The sequence below is a fragment of the Tetrao urogallus genome, assembly GCF_951394365.1.
Source record: "Tetrao urogallus genome assembly, chromosome: 18".
Classification (NCBI taxonomy): Eukaryota; Metazoa; Chordata; class Aves; order Galliformes; family Phasianidae; genus Tetrao; species Tetrao urogallus.
This window is the reverse complement of record NC_136831.1, coordinates 5,503,591-5,527,672: the sequence shown is the minus strand read 5'-3', so window position 1 is coordinate 5,527,672 and position 24,082 is coordinate 5,503,591. Positions and strand designations below refer to the sequence as shown.

At 56.7% G+C, this 24,082-nt stretch overlaps 1 protein-coding gene across 1 annotated transcript in view; it reads right to left on the bottom strand.

Annotated features, from left to right (window-relative positions):
* The window catches only part of RBFOX3 (RNA binding fox-1 homolog 3), a gene marked incomplete at both ends in the record, with an annotated part of 49,023 nt that extends 25,866 nt beyond the window's left edge, over positions 1–23,157 (bottom strand). Inside the window, 3 exon segments of the mRNA XM_079544443.1 lie at positions 203–246; positions 22,975–23,066; positions 23,068–23,157. Coding sequence (XP_079400569.1) covers positions 203–246; positions 22,975–23,066; positions 23,068–23,157 — 226 coding nt within the window.
* Between the last annotated feature and the right edge of the window lie 925 nt (positions 23,158–24,082).

Sequence of the window (24,082 nt, the reverse complement as noted above, 5' to 3'; positions counted from 1 at the left end):
AGTGCTGGGGTTGGGTGCCCAGGGCCGGAGCAGCCCTCCCTGCAGCTCTACGCCATCCCACCCCACGCAGCCCCCAAATCTCCCCACCAAACATGCAGCTCTCAGCTCCCAGTCCCTGCCTCCCTGGGGGGACCCTGGGGCAGGGTTTGGGCAGTGGGGCACACGAGCGCTGCGGGCTCATCAGAAGGGGACAGCTCTGTACCTTTATGCAGCCAAGTTCCTCCTGCGGTGCTCGCGCTGGGCTCTCTAAGAATAAAGACAAGAAAGAGGAGGGAGAATTAAAATCAATGATTGCTATTGCTAAACCTGCTTACAGGCAATGCTATTTGCTCATTGACCAGCAAAATTTTAGAATGCGTGGACAAACACAACTGCTATCTCCCAGGAGCCCTGGGGATGCTCCCTGTTAGCAGCAGGCAGCCAGGCAGGGGGGCACCGGGCACAGCTTTGGCTGGTGCTCTCGGCTCTGCAGTGTGCAGCGTCACCCAGAGACACTCCATGTCAGACCCCATCCCCTCCTGCCCCTCCTGTCCCAGCGCTGGGTACTTCTTGGAGAAGATCACCGAATTTCAAAGAAAACTTCCTGAAAGCTGCACTTCAGCTAATTGGCTTTGGCAACGGTGCCAACCTGAATGTTCATCAATCATGTCAGACCCTCAAAAATAATGAGAGCGGCTCATATGGCACGGGATTTTTTTTTTTGAGAGAGAGAGAGCAGATGAGGACTGCTTCTGTTTGCTCACCGCTTCTTTGCAGACCTCAAGGCGCAGAGTCCCAGCTACCTCTCCCCACCCGAAGACCTTTGCTTGGAGAACACCACAGAGCTGCTGTCCCCTTATGTCCCCTTGTCTTCCCCTGGCCCCATAGTGGTGCAGCCCCACACACAGCCCCAGGGCTGCTCCGGGGCCCCACGTGAGCTCAACCTGAAGGCACAACCCCAATGCTGAAAGCACGGCGTGGGTTCCCAGGCACTTCTGTTAGCAAACACCGCTCTCAGCCGCACAGCAGGATAATCAATTATGGTAATTCCTGCCTCAATGAATCAGATTCATGGAGGAACACAGCTCATTAGGCTGGTGCTGACTTCCATTAGTGCTCTTATGATAAAAACCCTCCAGAAAGCTCCAGCCCAGCTAGACACGTTCTCCAGCTCAGCGCACAGAGGCGGGAAGCCCCCGGTCCCCAGCGCAAGGATGTCCCCACACCAGTGGCAAACCACTGCCTGCTCCCATCCTCAGACAGGCTCTCCTCTAAGCTCAGGAGCCCCTTGAGCCATCCTGACCCCAGGCAGTGGGATGGGAGCCAGGGGGAGCCCTGTGTGGGCACCCAGGGACGACCCCCCACCCTCAGTCCCAGCGCTGTGCCTTGCCAGGAAACTTCTCAGCACAACTTTCCCATAGTACACTCTGATACCCCCCAACCCCTCCGTTCTCTCCACCAAAAAGTCCTAAATTAATTTTTTCTTTTAATTAAATTCATTAGCAAAGATTATCTGGCTGAGGAAAAATAATATCCTGCCCCTCCCCCAGCAGCCCTCTCTATTTATATCCCCTATATACATAAGCAGCAGCGAATATTTCTTTATGGGCCATTAAAGGTTTAATGTTTAATTTATAACCACGTTCTCTGGCGGGCGGGATGGCCAGGCACAATGTCAACACTTTTAATTAAATGAGAAGGATTTTTTCTTTTTTTTTTTTTCCTTTAAACTCAGAAAGATGGAACGCCCCATTCCCAGCACTGATGCAGACAGCGATGGGGAGAGGGCTGCAGCCCACAGGCAGGTCCCCGTGTTAGCAGGGATAGATGTAACGGGATGCTCTGACCTATAGGGAAGCTCTGAAGGCACCCAGCACCCATCACCTCTTGCTCTGCTGCAATATGGGCAGTGGCCACGCAAGCCCATGTACCCCACCCTGCAGCTTTGTTGCGGTGGGAACAGAGCCACAACACCAGGATGGGCACTGGGACGGGCACTGGGACAGCTTCAGGGCTCAGTGACTGTTTGGGAGAGTTGCCCAGCTGCCGGCTCTCATCCAAAAAGTGCAGTCACTTCTTGGCTGCCACTGACAGCACAGCGCTGCTCTTCTCCTGTACCCTCCTCTCAGATATTGTCAGCAGATGCCTCTTGCCTGGACAGAGCAGATCTGCTCTGCTTTGCTGCACAATGCTGGCTGGCATACACCTGACACAAGGTTAGAACGTGGCTAGCACATGGCTGGATCATGGCTGCCACACAGCTCATCACAGCTAGTACATGACTGGGTCATGTCTAGCAGAAGGCCGACACATGGCTAATGATTTTTGAGATCCTTTCCAACTCAAGCCATTCTATGATTCCATGGCTCATCATGGCTAGCACACAGCGAACACACAGCTAGCACACGGCTCAACCACAGCTCATACCAGACAGCACAAGGCTCATCATGACAGGCACACGGCTCACTAGTGGCTAGCACTTGGCTGGCACACAGCTGGCACTTGGCTCATCACGGCTGGCACACGGCTGGCACACGGCTAATCATGTCTAACACACGGCTTGATCACGGCTAGCACGTGGCTGGCACACAGCTGGATCCTGGCTGGCACACAGATAGCACACCTCTGGCTCACGGTTGGCACACAGCTGTCACTTGGCTGGGCACCCACGGACGTGCAGTGCCCTGGAACAGTGCTGACCTTCAGCTCCAGCTGCACTGCCACTGCCTTCCCCAGGCAACGCTACCCTGAGAAGGAGGAGAAAGAAGAGGAAGTGGTTCCTGTGCCCAAATCCACAGCACAGCAGCACTGAGGCGCTGCGCAAGGAGCGATGTGCCCACGCTGTGCTGCTGGGTGCCCCAAGTGCTCAGCTCCTGCCTGCAGCACAGCCCCTGTGCTGGCACAGGGACAGAAGCAGCCATGGGCAGGTGGGTTCCAATGAACGGAGGGTTTTCTCTTACGGGAGAGATTAAATCTCGCCAGAGCAGCGTAAAAGAGATGAGTCAGCAGCCGGCGCAGGGCAGGCAGGCGCAGCCATCAGCGTTGGGCCGTGGAGCAGCACTCCACCCTCCTGCAGCCCCACATGCTGGGGGACATCCAGCTGGGCACCCGGCACCAGGCTCACATGGGGAACGACGGGCACACAGCCGCACACACGTGCGTGCAAGGAAGGAGCGTGCGAGGGCCGGCCATGGCGAGGCAGGGAACGGAGCGGTGATGGCACGGTGCCGCTCACTAAAAGCATGAGTGTCACTAAATCAATAATTCATTTACTTTAATGAGATAAGTACTTTGAAAACTAATTGCAAACCTGCTCCATTTACTCCAAGCCGGTGCAGCCCTTAATGTAAATGGCAGAAAACACCGCTGGAGGAAGGGGAAAGGCTTCAGTGGAAGATCGTGTGTCATCTTTTCCCCTTCTTCTAAGAAAGAGAAATATTGCCCATAAACAGGAACAGTGGAAACCCAAGCAGCCACGTGATCGATGCTGCAGTGAGCGGAGTGCCTGCCCTCCCCAGGGCACCACAGCCCCTGTGCCCACTGCACCACCCTGCAGAGGAATGCCACCTGCACCCGGAGGATGACACTGCTCGGAGAAGAGGTGGCATCATCTCAGGGCTGCATAGGGATGGGTGGTGGAGGGCAGGAGGCGCACAGAGCACAGGGCAGCACGGTGCTGATGGATGCTGCTAGCACAGGGCTGGGATGAGCCCGGTGCCCTGCTGGCTGTGGTTGTGTTCCTCAAAAGGAGCTCGCAGCTCCCAGCAGCGATGCCCACGTGTTCCTGGTGGCAGCGGGACGCCAAGAGCTCTCTCCTTGCTTGCTGGAGCAAATGGCAGGTCATAAAAAGGAACCGTGACAGAAGAGAAAATGTTCCAGAGTCCACAAGGACCAGTCCAGGGTAAATCCATCTGCTCAGCAATTTAACTAGAAAATCCTTTCCAATCATCCGTGCTGCAGGTCCTTCACCTCGCAGAGGCGGCTCTGGGCACAGCGCTGCCTACCCTGATGGTTGTGGGCAGCTCACATGGAGGGGGCCCTGATGCTGCTCACCCCCACCCCACAGGGGTGCTCGGGGCAGGGGGTCCCAGCTCCCCCCGTGGCTGCTATGCTGAGACTTTCCCATGGCAGTGGGTGACTGAAACCATGCAGACACGGGCAGGAAGGCACTGTGGGGTGGAGGGGTCCAGGAGTGGGGCTGGGAGCTGTGGGCAGGGGAGCACATGGCCCTGTCCTTCCACCTTCAGCTGTGCCAAAGGAAAACAGCAGCAGGGTGCTTTACTGCCTGCAATAATTGACCAGAGCACTGAATCCCCCAGCACATAACTCATCCCATACAACAGCCAGCAGCTCTGCAGGGCTCTGCAGCACAGACGCACAGTGTGCCCCATCCTCCTGCCCCCTCTGAGCCCACCCCAGTCCCAGACTCACAGAGTCCTTCCCATACCCCCATGCCCAACCACGCAGTGCTAGGCCCTGTTACCCTTCTGCAAACAGAGGAAGGAGGCAGAGCTGTGCTGGCAGAGACCCAAAGGCACAGTGAAGGGATACCCCTGCCCTGCACGGGGCTTAGCACTGCTCACCACCAACACTGCCCTCTCCCCACAGCCATCCCTGCAAATCCCACCTCCGCTGTTCCTCCTGTCTCAAGGAAAATCAATGGCGAGCATCTCAATTAATCACACCGGGGGCAAATTGATTAGGAGCCTAAATAAGGTCAAACACGGTTGTCTGCTTATAGGGTAGGACCCCTTAATCATCATTTTATCTGCAATAGGCCACAGAACCTGCAATCACACCGTCTTTGGGAACTTGGAGGGATTTTTCACTCACCTCCCACGTGTGCTGGGGCAAGCAGAACAGGAGCTGTGGCAATGCTGAAAAGCAACTGAATTCCAGCAGGCACACAGCTACGAGCTCTGGGCACAGCCCCTTGCCCACCCAGCCCAGCTGTCTGCTTTGATTCAGGAGAAGACAAAAGCAATTAAGCACCCGTGTGCAAGGTGTGGTGCATTCCCTCCTGACCCCACAAGTCACAGCTTATGCCTGAGATTTGATTAGCCCCGTCATTACCTCAGATTGCACACCTGAAATATTGTTAGTGGTCACTGCAGTATTGAACCTTTGCACGACTCCAGCCACAGGTCCTGTCTCAGTGCCCTCTGCAGATGGAAATCCTGCTGTCCCTGCTGCCCTCCGTACTGCGGGCTGCCCCACGCCAGAGACATTGCCTCCATTGGGCATTCAGCCCCAGAGGGCCGGTGCTGTCAACCTGCCTTCATGGAGAGAAAGCATTCAGAGCTGCACTCCAAATGCAGCCAACTGCCTCCCTTTGCTGCGCTCATGGTGGGGACGCAGAGCACCCCACAGGGAGGGGAGCAGGTGGGTCACTGGGGCCCCACTCCATGCAGCACAGCCCCCAGCGTGCTCCTCAGCAGAGAGCATGGCTCAGCTCATTTCAGCTTGATAACACAGTTTGCTTCGCCAATGGACTTTCCAATTGCAAGTGAAATCAATTCAGTTGGCTGTTTTGCTCAGCCCGTTTCCCTGCTGACGGCGTCCATTGGCCGTGCCAGGGCTGACGGCTTCTCCCATCCTTACTGGGACGCTGTGGGGCTGGCGGGATCCCAATGTCCCCTGCACCAGGAGGGCTGCAGCCCTGGCCATGTCCCAACCACCCCAGGGCCCCCACTGGCACCCAGAACAGCAGATCCACATCCCCAGCCCCAGCTCAGTGCATGCCACCAGTACCGTCCTGCACCCTCCTGGCAGCGCCCAGCTCTGGGCAAAGCCATTCAGGGCAGCTCTGCTCCTCTTGTCCCAGATGTGTGAGCTGTTACATGGCCAGAATGGAGACCCTGGGACCCTTGGATTGGGCACAGCCCCACCTGCTTGCACAGCCCTGCCCCAGTGCGCACCGCTCCCTTTTGTTGGAAATAACGGTTATAAATATTATAATTTGGTTTAATATTTAATATAGTCAGGTTAAATAAGCATTCCCAGCCCCATAAATAATCATTAACGGAGGGTTCTAATTGTGCTGTTGGGATCCTGCTTCATGACTTATTTAGAGGGCAGACGCTATTCCCATCCTCGGTTCCCTCACACACCGTAAATTAACCTGAGCTCTCCCTCCTCGCCGAGAACCGATGGGACACAGCACAGCCCACAGCTCTGCTCCGAGGGGTGACAGCAAGAGGACAGCACTGAGGAGCCCAGTGGGGTCTGGGGGTGAACGGAGCTGTGGCTGCAGGGTGCCAGGCACCACCAGGGTTGCAGGTAGGAGATGGAGGGGAGAAGGGGGGCATGGAGCACTGCAGGGCGAGCAGGGGAGGGCTTTTTGCATCAACACGGACCTACCGTAACGTCGACTGGGAACAATAGTAAAAACAGTCTTTTTTTGTTGTTATTATTTTTAAAGAAACAAATCCTGAGCGCAGAGGGAATGGCCGGGGGGCAAGTGCTCTGAAAGTGCAGAACGGAGGCACTGAGGACAGCAAGAGTGCAGGAAAACCTCGGTGTGAGAGTGCTTTTCCCTGAAGGGATGCAGCGATGCGTTGCTTTAAAAAGAGGTTTGGGTTCTGTGTTTTTTGCTCTCTAAATGAAAAAAAACTACAAAGGTAAATGGTAAGAGCCTTCTCAGGCGGGCCTGGGCTCCACTCAAGCCCTGGGCTGATGTAGTGGAAACGCTGGGGAGGCTCTTTCCTTTGTGCCCCCTCTTGCTATGCTGGGGGCAGCTGAGAGCCAAGCTGCGGATAGATGGATGCACGGACAGTCTGTGCCCTCTGGGGGCAGCCCTGGGGGGACCCTCCTGACCCTAAACTGCCCCTCCTGACCCTAAACCGCCCCCAGCGGGCGCAGCACGGGCGGTAAGCAGGTTAGCATCGATCCCCTCCGCAGGGACTGAGATTCCATCGAGTGAGCGAGGAGACCGTGCTGCAAGGAGCGCAGGGTTTACATTTCATCTCAGCACCGGGTTCTCTGCTCAAGTCAGCACATTAATCACGCAGATTGGCCGAGTAGTAATGCTAATGAGGCGGCAGCAGCACGGTGCGCGGGAGCCCCTTCGGCAGCACCAGGTCTGGGGGCAGCGGGGGGAGTTCCCAGCACCAGGATGTGGGGTGAAAGCTGCTGGGTTGGCAGGGAGCAGGGCAGAGCCCCGTGCTGGGAGGCTCAGCTAAATCCTTCAGCCCATGGGAGCCGTGCAGCACGGCCCCCAGAGCGGTGCTCATTGTCCCTGCCCCCCCGGGGGACCCCTCCCCATGGCCACGTGTGTGCAGGGCTGCCCTGACTCAGCACCAACCCATCCCTGTGTCCGGGCTGTGGCTCAATGGAAAGCAACGTATTTTATCTTTATGTGTCAGGATTTATATAAAAGGGGGATAGTTCAGCTCTAAATGTAATGAGTTGGAAGAACAGCCCTCCAGTGGCTTCCTCCAGCTCACACGGCATCAATAACATCGATTGCTAAAAATAACGAATAACCCCGACCCTGCAGCGAGGGAAAGCTCTGTGTGGGGGGCACACACTGCCCCACAGCCCCAGCGCTGAGCCTGGGCTGCCCACATCCCCCACCACTGCCTGGAGACACAGAAACAGGGATATTAAACCGTATTTGATGGCAGCTGTGGAGTTACCTCTCACACATGCTGGAGTCAGTGCCAAGGGAGCAGGTGCACATTGCCATGCATGAAAAAAGGAGATTCCAGCCCACGAGGATGGCACCAGCACTTCCCAAGCAGTGCTCCATCCCCAGTGCTGGGTGCGTGCTGTTGGTCCGCGTGCAAAGCAGCAGCACTGCAAACACAGCGCACAGAAAGCAGAGCGGGGAAAGGCACAGCGTGCCCAAAAAGTGATCCTAAAAGCACACAGAGCCGGGCAGAGCCACTGCCAGCAGTGCCACTGGAAACCAGTGAGGCCATGGAGCGCAGTGCGCTGCAGGGTGGGAGCGCGTGGAGAGCAGTTATTGGTAAATAATCCCTAATTAATGAGATCCCGGCAATAGGCAGCACGGTGCTGCTCCAGGCAGGGGTGATGGCAAGCACCATCCCTCCACTTCTCAATTACGTCTTCGGGGAATGGAAGGAGAAAGTGGTCGGGGTGAATGAGAGAGACTTTTGTCGCGTTTAATATCAATTCATTCCGCAGACTGCTGACGCAGCGGGATTTCACCGCTCAGAATTTATGGCTCTTCGGAGAGACCCGTGCAAATAAATGGGGGGGAGGAAGGTTAAAAAAAAAACCACCAAAAAACCCACCCTGCCATCAGCACAAAGGTCCAAACACCGCCGGGAAGGAGCTGGAGGGGGGTCTGGGAACCTCCTGGTCCTGCCGGCACCCTCGGCCCCATCATGCCAGCAGGGCCACTGGCACGTGGCTGGAGCCCCACGGCTCTGGGCAGAGGCACTGCTAATAACAGAGCCATTATTACGCAGCGCAATTCAGCCCCAAGGGGGTTTTATGCAAAATGACACACAATATAAATGACTGTTGTAAACAGAGAGTTTAATAAAGGGCTGTGTGCGAATTTACAGCCTCCCCAAGGATAATTAAAATTATTTATCTACTTACCTAGCTAGCCGCTGGAGCAGTCTATTAATTATTATCTATTATACGCGGCTGCTTTGCATGCTGCCAGTGCATCGCCCTACACCTCCGTGCAGCAAGGGGACGCCGGGGGCTGGGTGAGGTGATGCTCTGCACACCAGGTGCAGCACAGCACAGCACTGCTGAGTGCACGGAGGTGGCACTGCCAGCCCACAGAGCTGAGCGCTGCGCTGGGGCTGCACGGGCACCGGTTCAAGGAGCAGATGGGGTCTGGCTGAGGGCACAGTGCTGGTGGAGGAACAGTGCCTGGCGCAGTGCTACCTGCTCTGCTATCTATTAGTGTGACAGAGCAATCATCAGTTCGGAGGCGCTGGGATCCCTCGGGTCCTCTCTGCACATAAAAAGACCTCAGGGGGCTCCAGTGTGCGGATACTTAACATTGTTTTATTAGCTTAATAAACCCAGCTGATGCCGCCTGAATCTGCAAAGCAGCCCCAGCCCCTCCTCACTGCGGGGATGGCTCTGCAGGGCACAGAGCAGGGGCACGCTGGGGGCCTGCTGACATGCAGAGCCCATGCAGAGCTTGCCCCCGGCCCCAGCAGCCCATGGAGCAGCTTGTTGGGAGCGCAGCATCCAGCTGCTCATCGCGCTGCAGGCTCAGTGAGCTGTCAGCTCCCTCCAGCACAGCCATTAATTAGTGCTGCAATTGCTCTCCCTGCCCTCGGTAGCCCCAGCGTGGGTGGGCACAGCGCTGTGGTGCCCCCAGCGAGGAGAGCCCCAGGGCTGCCAAAGCATTGAGCCCTGTGGTCAGCCACCAGCTCCGTGCCTGCAGCCCCACGGCCCTGCCCATGGGCCAGGTGACTCTGACCCACAGAAAGATTTCCTGCTGGAGCATAGCTGCATCTGTTATCAGGAGCACAGATCCCTTCCTGGGCTGCTGGGTTGTTTGTTTGCCAGCAAAAGGCTGCTCTCTCCCCCAGCTCTGCGGTGCTCAGCCTGCTTTGCTTTGATCCTGCACAACTCTCACTGTCTAATAAACACAGCAGGATCCAATTCCAGGTCATTACTCAGAGAAAGAGACCCTTCCACGGGCGCAGCAAGAGCTCCAACCCAATTTGAGTGAGCCCAGTGCTCCCAGAGCCGTCGCTGCTGCCACGTCGGGGTCTCACCGGGCCTGGGCTCACAGTAAGCACGATGCAAAAATCAGAATGGAAGAGCTTAAAGGCCATGCCAGAGGGATGCTCGTAAATAAGGGCACTCGCTGATGTGGGTCCGTGCCAACAGAAGGCAGCTCAGAGCTCTGCAATCCCTCCAGGACAGCTCCTGGGGGGACAGTTTGCACATTTGCTCCTAAATCTGTGGCTGCGAGCGAGCAGGTCCTGCAGGGACGGGTGCAGAGGACACACAGCAGGGACCCTGCAGGGACCCCTCGGTGACAGCGACCAGGCAAGGAGGTCACACAACACACATGGCTCAGACACAGCCACGAAGCAGCACCGTGCCGGCGTGCGCCAGCAGCGAGCACTGCTGTGCCGAAGCAGCCACAGTGCCGTCCCTCCCACCACAGCTGTGGGATATTTACTGCCCGTTCCCCCCTAAATCACAGCTGGTGGTGAAGCAGCTCGTGCTCCATTACCGAGAGCTCGTGCCGAGCCACAGAACCGTTGAGCTTGCAGAAATGTGGCCTCAGAGGAGCAGCCCACCCCAGGCTGTCCGGCGCTCGCTCGGGATGATGGACGGTTATGGACCATCTGCACTTCCAGGAGGGGAGAGATTTATGGGCGGCACAGACAGGCAGAAGAGTGTCCATTACTATAACTCACGGTGCCCTCTTCAGAGATATTGTAATCAGGGCCCTCTGCTGCTGCAGCGGGAAAGTCTGGGTTAAGCACTGGCAGGAAGGAAAATCAATTATGTTTTTTTAATACACTGCTGGCAGCGGGTGGGGGTGGGGTGGGGAGCAGGGCTGGCCCCAGTGTGCAGACACAGGGGGGGTCTCACCCTCCCCGGAGATGCGGCTGCTTCCCCAGTCCACGGTGCTGAGTCCCCTGCAGCTGAGCCCCCACCCCTCCCAGCCTCATTACTGCCATCACCTTGATTAAGCTTTGATAGAGCCCAGGATTCATGACGACAAGAAGCACCGGAGGGCACCACGAAGCCTTCCTGGCTGGAGCCTGGGAGAGGCAGCACCAATGCCTGCACCTTCCCATCTCCTCCCCTCATGCCATAAGCATTACAGCTGATGCTGTTCCATGGCCGCCCCGTAAACTCCAACCACTCTGCACAGAGCTCCCTCCATTAACCCCTCCATGCTCCACCTGTGGGGCTGCTCCACGGCTCCAGATCTGCAGCCACCACGGGTGCTTCGGTGTTTGTGGTGGATCAGACCATCAGGCAGCAATTAAACCACGCAATAATAAGCAAAGAGCTCTCATTTCAAGGCCCTGCCTCTTGCAGAGGGGAGGTGTGGAGCATGGGATGCTCCGGGAGGGAGAGCAAAGGAACTTCTCCAAGGGGATCTGCACACAGTTTACACAGAATTTGCCAAATGTGGGATTGCAGAGCATCCATCTGTGCAAACTTCCTCCTGCAGCCTTTGAACGCACGACTTTGGAATGCAATGCTTCGTTTCCTTGCAGCCCACTGTTCAGAGACACAGGGAGACCATCACAAAGACACAGCTGCCCCGGGAGCTGAGCTACTGTCTTCTTTAAATTGGGTGGAGAGAAGGAAAGGCAAATGTTCCTGAAAGTTCAAGGCGGACGAAGCCAGCAGGAGCCAAGTGCTGTGCAGTGAGCGCTCTGCAAGCCTCACAGCCACTGCAAACCCTCAGTAAAACACATGGGGATGGCTGCCCAGGCCCCCCCCACCCATACAGGCACAGGTGAGCAGGTGAGTGGTGCTGGGCTCAGCCCCCTCCCACCACGATGCCTTCCCCTGCCCCCGGCGCGTCACGCAGGATCAGAGGCGACAACAGCCACGTGTTTCCCCAACCTCGCTGTGTCTGGGGCTCTTGCTTTATCAGTTTTTATCCCGTGTAATATTCATCACGCTGGTTTATTTATGGGCCCCCTCTTCGGGAAGGTATTTTTCAGGGCTGGTGAATAAAACATGAGCCTGTGCTGCTTGTCAGAGCGAGCGCGGCTCCTCTGATGTCAGCCTGACGAACGGCCTTTGGTTTTCTCCAACGACTGCACTTTGAGAGAAATTTATTTGTATTTGGGTTCACGTTGGTTGGGGGGATGCGAACGCTTTTCCCTCCAGAATAAATGAAAACCTCGACTGTGCAACAGCAGCGAGGCAGCAGCAGGACGGGCACTGAGCACTGCAAGCAATCCCCCATTGCAAGCAACCCCCTGCTGCCAGCAAAGCCCCACTGCAAGCAACCCCCTACTGCAAGCAAAGCCCCACTGCAAGCAACCCCCTGCTGCAAGCAAAGCCTCATTGCAAGCAACCCCAGCAGCAGGCAGCTGCCCCCGTGAGGTGCTGAGCATCCCAGGATGGTGGCACGTGGAGAGCACCAGGACCAGGCATCAGTGCTGCACTGTGGACAAAACCTTCCCTTCACCGGTTAGGGAACGCCTGGCTGTGACCCAAAACTCCTATTAACAAATCAAACTATAAAACCAACAGAAGCAGCCGGGAGATTTCCCTCCATCATCTGCTAATTTATAGGGTTACTGGTGTCAGCAGTTGGAAAGGAGCAGAATTCTATCAAAGAGGCACTAAAACCCGACGCCGCGCGCTTTAAAACAATCACAAACGCTCATCTGAGAGGACAGCTCGGGACATAATTCCTTGGTGTTTAATTATTAATATCCCAGACAAACTAGTTAAATTCCGCTGAAGGAAAGGAGAAGCAATCAGAGTTAAAAATTAGCAGAAGGAGTGTCGTCAATCATCCTGGGGAATATTCTGCAGAAACCTCACTGGAGCTGCTGTGCTCCTCTCTGCTCCTCTCCCTCCTTTGCTGCTCTGTTTTCCTTATCTAGCAGGAAATAAGGGCCAAGTTTTCTCGCTGCTTCATCTCGATTCAGTCAGTTTTATATCTCGCAAACGCATACGCAGATTTCTCTGCTTCTTTATTTGTTCATTAAGACTTCAATAAAAAACGTTATAAAAATGCCCCTTTTTGTTGTTAATTGCAATTTCTGTTTTAATATGCAAGTGGTGCGAGCTCTCCTCAGAGACTCCTCGTGCCTCTCTGTAAATACCACATCTGCCTCGCCTCAGATCAGATCCCTCTCAGCCTCCTCTTCCCCACGAGAACAGCCTCAGGGCTCTCAGCCTTTCTTCTTATGGGAGATGCTCCAGGCCCCACCATCTCTGCATCCTCTGCCAGGCTCTGCAGCAGCTCTGCTTGCAACTGGGGAGCCCAGCACAGTGCTCCAGATGTGCCCTCCCCATGGCAGAGCAGAGGGGAGCACCTCCCTGCCCTGCTGGCCGCGCTCAGGGCCGTGCACCCCAGGGAACCATTGGCCACAAGATACGCTGCTGGCTCACGGTCAACCATTGGTCAACTGTTGCTCAACTGCTGCTCAACCACTGGCTAACTGTTGGCCACCAGGACCCTCAATTTCTTCTTTGTAGAGCTCCTTTCCAGAAGCTCAGCCCCCAACGTGTACTGATGCATGCAGTCATTCCTCTACGGGTACAGGACTCTACACTCGCCCTAGCTGAACCTCATCAGGTTCCTCTGCACCCAACTCAGCCTGCCCAGCTCTTGCTGAATGGCAGCACGGCCTTCTAGGCTGTCAGCCACTGCTCCATCAGCAAACTTGCAGAGGGTGCACACTATCTCTTCATACAGGTCAATGATGAAGATCCTGACCAAGACTGAACTCGATACCAACCCTGGGGGTGACTTCTAGCCAGGCTCTCTGCATCACCCAGACAAAGGTCTGGCTGGGAGCACCACTGCAGGCTGCCAGTGCCCCATCACACATGGGGTCACCCCACAGGGAGCACACTGCGACCCAGCAGGGCCACGCCATGCCCGCTTGCAGCAGAGTGCAGGTGGCTCAGCCCTGGGCTGCTGCAGGCTTTATGGAGTGCAGCACTACCGCAGTCCCCAGCGCTTTAAGAGACCCTATTATCCCTCGCCTGTAGCTTCACGCAGTGTAAGTCAGCTCGCTCTAATGTTTCCCATTTCGAATGCCTGCCTCGGGCTGAAATTTTGAGGGAAGTTTTAGCAGGAATGGTTCAGATATTTCCAAGAACGAGGCGGTGTACAGTGCTGTTCTGACACATCCACAGCATTCCACGGTCGCAGTGCTCAGATCCCAAACCCAACCTTGCAGGGCCTGGCGGGCAGCACGGGAGGCAGCAGGACCCCAAAGCTGCAGCACCCCCTGCCCACAGCACTCAGCTCAGCAGCTGCACCTCCTTGAGGGAAGGGGGTTCCTCTTCCCAAAGCCAGAAAGCAGTTCAGAACATGCTGAAGCTGCAGCTGCAACCCAAGCTCCCAGTGCAGCAGCACAGGGACCCCGAGGGGAGCGCAGCACAGCGGAAGCTCACTTGCAAGAGCAGCACTCCGTTGCTGGCAGCAGCAGGAGCCTGCTTGTGTTGAAACTCCGACTTCTGGAGTGAGAACAGCTCTTGCCAGGGCTGCTGCAGCAGCAGAAAGAAGGCAGAAATTAGTTTGGCATAACAGCATCCAGCAGCCTCCCAGTCAGCAGTAACACCGACTTTCTGGTTGCTAATTCTGGATGATGGAACTGCGCAAAGCTTAGGATTTCTTTATGCCATCATTTTTCACCCTCAAAAAAAAAAAAAGAAAGAAAGAAAAAGAAAATCCAAGAAGATGTCGGGCTCTCGTGGCAAATGCCTGTTTTGGAAGTAAGCTGCTCTCGTATATTATATTGTTCTGGTACCGCATCACAATCTATCAACGTCGGAGTCCCCAGAGCACAAGAAATCAAAACATCATGAATAAAGTGCAACTTTAAAACTCCAGCAGTCTGACAGCGTTAGGCTGAGCCTCCTAACATGCGGTGCTGTATTGATGCTCTCCCCTAATAAAGTCAATGCTGGCCTAGCTTCGCTGCCTACAGCGCATTTGCTCAATTAGAGGAGAACAAATAAGGCAACAAGCCAAGATGGTGGTAAACACTGCACAGAGCTGCGCCTGGAGCTCAGCAGCCACTGTGCTGCTCTGAAGCTGCTCTGCAGGACCACCCTGCGGGGCTGCAGGCTGAGCACCCACCTGTAGGGTCTGCAAGGCCAAGCACCCACCTGTGCTGGCATTATCTCCAGCTGCACTGGCTCTGCAGCTCCTTCTCCCTGAAGCAGGGCCACTGCTTGCCAGGAAGGGGATGCAAAGAGATGCAAACTCAGCTCAGATTTTTGCTGCTGATCCGCCCAGCCTTGCAGAAGCACTGGGCAAGAGGCACCTAAGCCCCTTTTGCACCAACACTGCTAGCACTGGTGCTGTGCACAGAGCACACAGGCTCGGCCCCAGCCCGCAAGCCCCTCCACGCAGCACTTGCCCCAGGCAGTCCTCATGGTCTCCTCATGCCATCCCAGCACGCAGCATCCCTGGCACAGCCCAGGTGGATCCTCCCATCCTTCTCAGCTCCAACAGGCGCCCGTGTTCCACGGGCAGCTGCATTTCCGTGCCCTCACGCAGCGTTCCTGGCTCTCGGTTTGCATTTTTCAAAGGCAATTAGAACAGCCTGAGCTGCAAAATATGTCAGCGATGGCTCAAGAGACCAGGCAGCACAGGGATTCACGCTTTCACACCTTTTCTGTTGCTCAGAAAAAGCCCATGCAGGTGCAGATGGAGAACCCAACGAGAGGAAAGAGCAGCTGGTGGGTTAACACCTGATTCACCCATACAGCCCCAGGGAGCTGCCAGCAGGGCTCCCATTGCTCCAGGTGGAAATGTGCTCTGCAGCATCACCAGACTGGGAGCACACCCTTCCCTATACACCCAAAGCGATGTGCTGCTCTCACTGTGCTCCACCCTGCCCTACTGCCCCCCCAGCACCTGTGGGTCCCCATCCCCTCACTGCCATCTGCACAGGCACCAGGCGCTGCCATTTGGAGCACGGCGAGGAACCCGAAGGAGAACTCGCCCTGCCAAGAAGAGTGAGAGGGAGAGCCAGGAGATGCGGGCAGACTCAGGGTGGGAGAGCTGGGAGCACAGCTAATGGGATGGAGCTGGGAAGGGCAGTGCGGGGAACAGCAGGAAATATGGGCACACAGAGCAAAAGCTGCGGCAGGTCTGAAGGCGAGCCAGGCAGATGGCAAGGCAAGGAACAAAGAGAAAGCAACAGGGATGGTGAAGGGAGGGAGGAGAGGCCACGGCACGGCTCCTGGGACAGGAGAGCCGGTTCCACCTGCACTTTGGGCACATCCTGCTGTGTTCTTTCTCTTCCATCAGCTCTAAATCGCCAACTCCAACTGCAGGGCTTCCACCCAGCCGCCTCCTGCAGCGTGGGGACGGATGATGGCACTGCTGCTTATATCAAGCAGCGATCATCCCTGCATTACACACAGCAAGCAAAGAGGAGTGTTGGGGTGTGTGAGGGCACTGGGGGGAAAACTGCCCTGCTTTGGGGTAAATCTGCTCTCAGACCTGGGACACAGGGCTGCCTCCTGCATTAACACCATCAGCGCCTCGCAGACACCACCCAAACTCAGTGCTCAGAGAGTGATGTTCCCCATGAGAGCACTCCTTTGCAGCTGCCTGCACACTTCTTCCCGTCCCCCCCCTCCCAGCACGTCTCATCGCAGTCCTGTGAAGTCCCCCCCACCCTATTTGCCCTTTTGCTGGGAACGAGCAGGGCACCAGTACAGCAGAAGGATTTAATTGCATGTCAAAATTAAATCTCTTTTGATGAAGAACAATTCAACTCCGGCTCTGCCTAATCAAATTAACAAAGTCTTTTTTGATTTTCAATTATCTTCTTCACTGGAACACTTTATCCGGCGCTCCTGCGCTCCAGCCGACAAGCCCCGACTAACAATGAAGGTGTTTGCTGCACTTCACCAGCACACGGTGACCACCAGAGCCCTCCTCCATCTGCCTCCCTGCAACAAACCAGGGAAACACGTGCTCTCGGTGCCCTTTTCTCCCCTCAGCTGTACCGTTCCAGATGTGCATGGAGCTCCCCCCGTTCCCGACAGACCCCAGGGAGCTGCAGGAGGTTGATGATGGGCCCCAGTCCCAGCACACAACAGGGGCAGATCCTGCACCCGCTGGCACCGGTCCCTGCAGCAACCCCCACACCAGCAGGGCTGTGCACACCGCAGGCATGGGAGCCGTTCCCAGCTCCCTGCAGCTGGAGAGGAACATTAAGCTGTGATGGCAGGACAAAAGGTATTGAAGATGCTAATTTAATTAAAACAACGCGACAACGGCTAAATGAGCAAGTGAAGGAGAACACCTATCCGCACCGAGGGCACGCACACAGGAGCAGGGGGATGCAGTGAGGCCCTGTGGCTGCAGGAATATGGTTCACAGGACAGGAGCTCACCCCCTGCCCTGCTGCATGTGCTCAACGTGCACTGAACGTGCAGAGCTCTTGGCTCATCCTCTACTTGCAGCCTCCTCCCAGCCCCGGCAGCATGCTGGGTAACCTCCAGCAACGCTCCCAGACACAGCTATGGCAGTAATCCCATTGCAAACAAGGTCTCTGGGGCAGGGAACGGGTTTCCATTTGCAACTTCAACTGCATTTACCAGCAACCAACCGGAGCCGTGCTTTCTCCCAGCGGTGCCGGGGGGACACCACATGCATGCAGCCCTTCCTCCAACCCCCGCCGACTCGAGATTGCAGCCTGCCGAGCCGGCTCCATCCTGCAGCCGCAGCTTTGCTGCCTTTTCGCTTTATTAAGCTGTTTTCCACGGAAACCATCTTAATTTGGATCGATCTGCAGTTTAGCAGCGCACCTTCCTGCGGGCTCGCTGCAGGTGCACCCCACCTCTCCCCTCCTCCAGCACGCAGCGATCCCACCCGCGGCACAGAAACGGGTCCCGGGACTGCAGCAGCACGGGATGCTGTGGGTTCGTGTCCGACGCTGCCGTGGGATCTCAGCGCTGCGGGGTCGAGGGGATTTCCGAGCCCCCACCACCACCCCCAGCTCTGCCCATCTCCGCGAGCTGCCGCTGCCACCTGCCGGCAATGCGGCCCCGCCGCCGGGCACAGCCGCGCTCACCCCGCGCTGCTCTGCGCTCCGCATCCCCGCCGCTCCCCGCACACCCTCGCCGCGTGCGTGCGGTTGCGTGTGTGTGTGTTTGGGGGGGGGGGGGGGGTCCCAGTGCCACGTCCCCAGCCCGCGGATCACAGCGTAGCACCGGACGATGTGACGCTCCACAAAGCTCCCCGTCCCCACACAAATCCCATCCCCTGCGCGAACAGATTGCGAGGCAGAAGGACAGCCCAGATAACCGGCGCGGGTGCCAGATGCCTTCTGCAACACAGAGCGGCGTGAGAGCGCACCCTGGTTTCAGGGTCCTGCCTACCTTGGGGGCGAGCTGAGCTGCGGGGCCAGCGCTATCGTCCCCGTCCCTCCTGCTGCCATCTGTATGGCAAAGGGTGCGCTGAGGGACACCGCTCCTCAGGCCGGCAGTTGCTTCCAAAGAGAATCTGTCATCCCCTCTCGGTGGATGGAGGGACTGGCGCCCATTCCCGGGTCTCTCCTGTTCCATTCCCTTTTGTGCGTTTTCCAAAGAGGGGTTGATCACATCCTGGCAGATGCTGGGAGCAGACGCCTAATGGAGGCCATCTGCCACATTTCACAGGGAAAATTATTCAAACTCACTAGGACTTTAATTTAATCAGCTGGCACTGAAGTGGGCACTGGGCTTTCATGTGAGCAGGTGTGAGCACAAATCAGCAAAGGCAAGGAAAGCATTTCATCTCCATTCACTGCGCCCACAGCAGAGGAGCTGCTGCGCCTTCCCCAGCACTCTGCACCAGTGCAAAGGCACCGCATGCTCTGGTGCATGCAGTCACCCTCAGGAATAGATAACGACACGTCTGCCACAGAAAGGAATGAATACAGCACAGCTCCTGCAAGGAGCAGGTTGGTGGCTGCCCCAGGTGCTGCTCTCCCCTCACTGGACCACTCAGCCGTCCCACCGCGGCCGCTCCATGCACACAGACATGGAACAGGCTCAGGCCATGGACAGAAAGGTGAAAAGTGCAGAACGGCAGGGGAAAGGAGATGGGGTGGAGGTCCTGGAGATGGTTCCATAAGTGTTCATTCAGCCACGTGAAGCAGAACCCCCCTGCACTGCAGAGGACATCGGCTCCAACATCTCCCATCAGCTGGAGCTGACTCCAAAGCTAGGAGCTCATCTAAACCCAAACCAGTAAACACAACACACTGTGCAAACACAGGGACACTCACCATATCCCTTCCCTAAACATCACGCTTAGCACTTTCTCCCTGAACACACGTCCAGACTCAAAAACTACAACGTTTTATCACATGCAAGGAACCAGGGGTTCCCTGGTTGCCCCAATGCAGCCACTGTGCAAACCCACTGGCCACACAACTTTGCAGCTCTCCAGGTTTGCACACAGCTAAAACGCAGCACCAGCTGCTGCAGCATCAGCTCCCTTCTACCAACTTCCATCCCAGCACACCAGGACCAAGCTTAGCTGGAAAACCCAATGAAATCGGGCAGAGAGGGAACAGGGATAACTTGGCAGCTGCTCACATTTAGTTTACACCTTCTTTGCCAGTGTGGAAGGAAACAAACGACCTGTGAAGGGAGCGGAGCGCAGTGATTCATTACCCCTGATGTGTGATGATGGCTTAATTATTTTTCTAACTGGAGAGAGACGCTTTCTGACAGCAGGTGCAAATTAATTCTCCACTGTTTTAAGGAGTGATCGGCCCAGGACAAGCGGAAAACTGGAAAACCTAATTAAATCGGGAGCTGGGTGGAATAAATGGAGCGGGGAGTTTGTTTGCACGGTGCTGACTGATATTAACGATTGGTGGTGAAGCACCGGGGCTCCCGGCAGGACCACGGAGCTGTCAGAGCTCCACGAACTCCGACGCCTTTGGGCAGGAGGTGCCGCGGAAGTACGGCCCGCGGATGGGGAAAGGCAGCGCTGCGCCTGCGGGGAGGGGCGGTGGGATGCGGGGCCGGGAGCTTCGGGGCGCCCCGGGCAGCTCCAGCGCTCCGCCCGACGTCCCCGCAGCCCCCGAGCACCTGAATGGCTTTTGCCACGGGGGGGAGCAGCCCCGGGCTGCCTGGGAACATCGCGGGCTCCGACATCGGGGAGGAAGGAGGTGATGCTGAGGTTGCCATAGAAACAGGATTTATCCATCCCCGCAGCTCCAGAGCGCGGCTCGGCACGGCCTCCCGCAGCCCCCTCCTCTGCCCCGCAGCGTTGGGGGCCGTCACATCCTCCTCCTCCTCCCCGCTGCTGCTCACACCTCGGCCCGGGGCTTCTGCCCGCCCGCGCTGCCGCGAGCAACGGAGCTCAGGGCACCGCTCCCATCCCACCGCTCCGGTGCAAAGCCCTGCAGAGCTGTGACGGGACTTGAGGGTCCCATCAGCACGCCCGGCCCCATATTGCACACAGCCAAAGCAGCGCTGCAGCACCAACACCGCAGCGTTACACGCAGCTCGGGCACAGACACCGCGGTGTGGCAGCTCCGGGGGAGGCAGCTCCGCCAGCACCCGTGGCTCCAGCGTGAGCTCCCCCCCATCCCCAGTGATGCTGCTGCCCAAGAAGCCGGAGCTGCCCTCAGCTCTGCCCCATACCTGAGCACCAGCAGTGCTGGGAAAAGAGCCCTAATTGCTTTTTGTTTTGCTGTTTCTCCCATCATTAAATCCCTTCTTCATCCCTAATAGTTTGGGATTATATGAAGGTTAATATGTTTCAGGTTCCACACAACTACAGCTAATTAACAAACAGTCCCTTCAATTCCCTTTAATGCCTACACATGTAATGTGATCACTGCAATTACCTGGTTCCCAAAGCCATTACAAACCACAGAAAATTAGCTGGAATAGGTGATAATAACCTTCCTTTATTGGTGCACACAAGGAGAGCTCTCAGGGCAGCACCCCCCAGCCATGCCCAGGTGAGCTGTGCAGCTGGAAGGGGCCGTGTCCCTGCAGCTGCTGGGGTTCAGGCTCAGCACTGCTGTTGGGGAGCATCGCTCCCAGTTCTGCCTTCTGCCTATGGAAAGGAGGCTGTAATTAAGCAAATCCCCCCCCCCACCTCCTGCATGCTCAGGGTGCCCTCAGGTGAGCAAGCGGAGTTCTGCTCCCAGGGGACGTCCTCCCTGGTGACACGGGCAGCACAGGGCTGGAACCCGAGGGGTGGATCTCAAAAGCACCTGGGGAGAGGGATGAGGTTAGAGCTACTCAGCATCGACCCAGAGAGATGGGGAGGGGACCCAAGGGAGCGGGACAGCCCCACTCCACACCCATCCATTGAGAAGCTGTGCCATCTACAGACCCCCTCTGGACCTGGACCAACCTGCCCCACAGGACAGCCCTCCCCCAGCCCTGCCTGGGGAGCAGAGCTGCTCCCTCAGCAATCAACACCACTCCAACCATTCCCTGCTCCAGGGAGGGACAGACCCAGCGCCAAAGAATGCTAGGAGCTCTCAGCAAATTGCTCCATTGCTCTATTAGCCCTCGTTAAAAAACCCATCCCCATCAGGCGAGCCTCAATTTCCAGCTACTGCATCCTGCAAACGCTTGCGCCTGCCAGATTAAAGAGCTCTCTAACAATCAGCATCTCTGCTCCATCAGTTACACTGCAGAGGTGATGCACACTTTCTCTCCGGAGTTCTCAGACCAGAAGCAGTATTGGCTGCAGAGCCCCTCCTCAGCCCCAGCATCCTCCCTGCGTGCCCAGAGCACCCTCCAGCGATGGGTTCCCGTGCAAAGAGCTCCTTCTGAATGTAAATTGGGAACAGCCTCGCAGCACCGGAGGAAAATCACTGTAAACAAAATCTCTGTTGCCGTGGAAACCAGTAAAAATAGATTCCCCACGCTCCCCCTTTTGTGCCGGGTATTATACAGCTGGTCTCCTTCATTCCGCATTATTATTACTTTTTAATTGTGAATAATTTCCTCCCTTCTATAGGAAGATGGAGTAAAAAAAAAAAAAAACAAACCAAAAAAAAACCCAACAGAACTTTTCCAAAGGAAGGGCCTTTAGGACACATTTCGATATGCAAATGAAGGCAAACACGCATTCTGTAGTGTTTACGCCACAGGGTAAAAATCCTCCTGCGTTAACTCTTCCCATTCCACATCCCCCCTTTTCTTCAGTGCGAGGGGAGGTGAGCACTGCTGTCCTGCTGCAGGATCTGAGCAGCACAGAGATGGGACTTTGCAAAACCACGTGAGCACGGTCCCCATCTGGAGCCTGACTCGGTGCTATGTGCATCACCACGAGGATGCTCCTCCATCGGGATGCAGGCAGGACTCAGCACGGTGCCAGTGAGCTCCTGGCAGCGGCTCCTGCCCGGCAGAAGGAATGGAGCAGCCTGGCCTCAGCCCACGACACAAACTGCACACGGCCGTGAAGGAGCAGATGGACGGCACTGGGGAGCATCCCGGTGCCTGCAGAGCTGATGTCCTGCCCGCCCTCCTGCTGCTCGTGCTTCCCCCTGTCCCGCAGGGCTGTGGCTGCCCGCCCGCAGCTCTGCCAACTCGGGGGTTTGGAGAGCACAAAGCATGGGGGTGGGCTGTGGGACACGCATCTGTCTGCCTGTCCGGGAGATAAGGAGCTGTGCAAGCACACAACCTGCTGCCATGGGTGCCCCAAATCGATTCCCTCCTCCAGAAGGAGCCGGGCCAGTCGATACAGGGAGTGCAACTTTGAGAAAGTGGACTGTACCCCATTACCCAGCACTACAAGCACAGCAGAGACCTTCCCCTGCAGGAGAGAGGGACAATTTACTGCAAATCCCACAACAAAACCAACAAGCCCCAGAGTGCTACACTGCTACAAGGCCATCTGTCCCAGTGCTGAGCATTGCTTCCCTCTGCTGTGTCTGGGATGGGGGCAGCCCCCTCAGATCCACACGGGGCACAGGCAGCTCCCTGCACGTGAACCAACAATGGAGATCCAGGGGCTGAAGCTGCTCCTGTTGTTAATTTCCATCCCAGAGACACGTATGCACTTTGTAGTCAGAATTTGCCTGGCTCTCAGCCCCTGGATCTCATTTCATCTCTTTGCTGCTAAATCAGAGCGCTCGCAGAACCCTCTTGATCACAGCTCAGCACTGCTGATGTCGCACGGCTGCTTCTCAGACTTCTCCTGGATGAAAGTTCAGCCCCCCCCCCCCCCGCGTCACATCCCGCTTCCAGACCAGGAAACGCTTTTTTGCACACCCCCATTTCAACACCATTTCTCCAGCACAGACTCCAAGAGCAGCCCCAGCGTTCCAAACACAGCACAGAGGCACAGCAGCCCCCAGCATGCCAGCATCCCCCCCATGCACACACATTACTCACCCCACCAGCTCGACGCGAGCACAGCAATTAGCAGATTCCAGCCACAGCAACGCAACACCAAGCTTCAGCAACCCATCTCCAGGTGCCAGTGGGGGAAAATGCCTGCAAAGAGCAAGCGCTCCCCCCCAGCTCCTGCTTTGCAGCAAGAAGGTCCCACCCCTGTGCAGCCAATGAGCTGCACATGGGCCAAGGGCACAGGTGAAGCAATCGCCACCCCAGCACCGTTTCCTGCACTCCAGCACGTCCAGCTCTCAGCTCGGCTCTCGCCAAAAAAGCACATGGAGGAGGGAAGGATGGAAGATGCCCCGCAGGCACTCGGTGCTCACCTCGGGGCTCAGCAGAGCACAGAGACGGGCGCATCGCTGCGCTGCACCCAGCATCCATGGGGTGACACAGAGCCCCTGGGGATGGGGAGCAGGGTGCAGTCAAGGGGACCCAACTTTCTGCTCCAGCCCACGCCTGCATCCTCCTTCAACTCGCAGCAATTACACTCGCATTCTGCTAGACAAATAGATTTTACAAGCCCTCAGTTAAATGCGGATAATTACAGCTGCCTGCACCAGGGGACAACCCTGCCCGGGCTCAGGAGAAGGAACCACATCCCGGCTCTGCTAATGCTGTAAATTAGCACAGAGCATCCCAATGGCAGCAGAGCAATTATCAGAGATCCCCCCCTTCCTGTTCCTCTCCTCCCCCCCCCCCCCCCCCCCCCCCCCGCACTGTGTGTGTGTTTCCAGGCATATGCTGCTGTTAATGGGGCTTCTGTCACTTCAGCTGCTGGCGGAGATTATTTTATCTTGGGAACCTCTTCCCATGTCGAAGCGCAGACTTCCAGCTCTAAATCATCACCGGGGGAACACGCAGGTGGAGGGGAACGCAGAAGGAAGCAGCAACTCCTGCAGCACTGCTGGGAAGGGCACGGCAGCATTGGGCAGCCCAGAATGAGGGGTCTGCCAGCACCGAGCCCCCAGAGCTCTGCAGGACACACTGAGCCCCCCCTGCACCCACCTGGGGGCACTCCTCCCTGCAGCCCAACAGAGAGAAACAGGCGATGCAAAGGGAAACTGCTGCATTTTTCCTGATGCCCCGTCACAGCACAGCCCCTCGG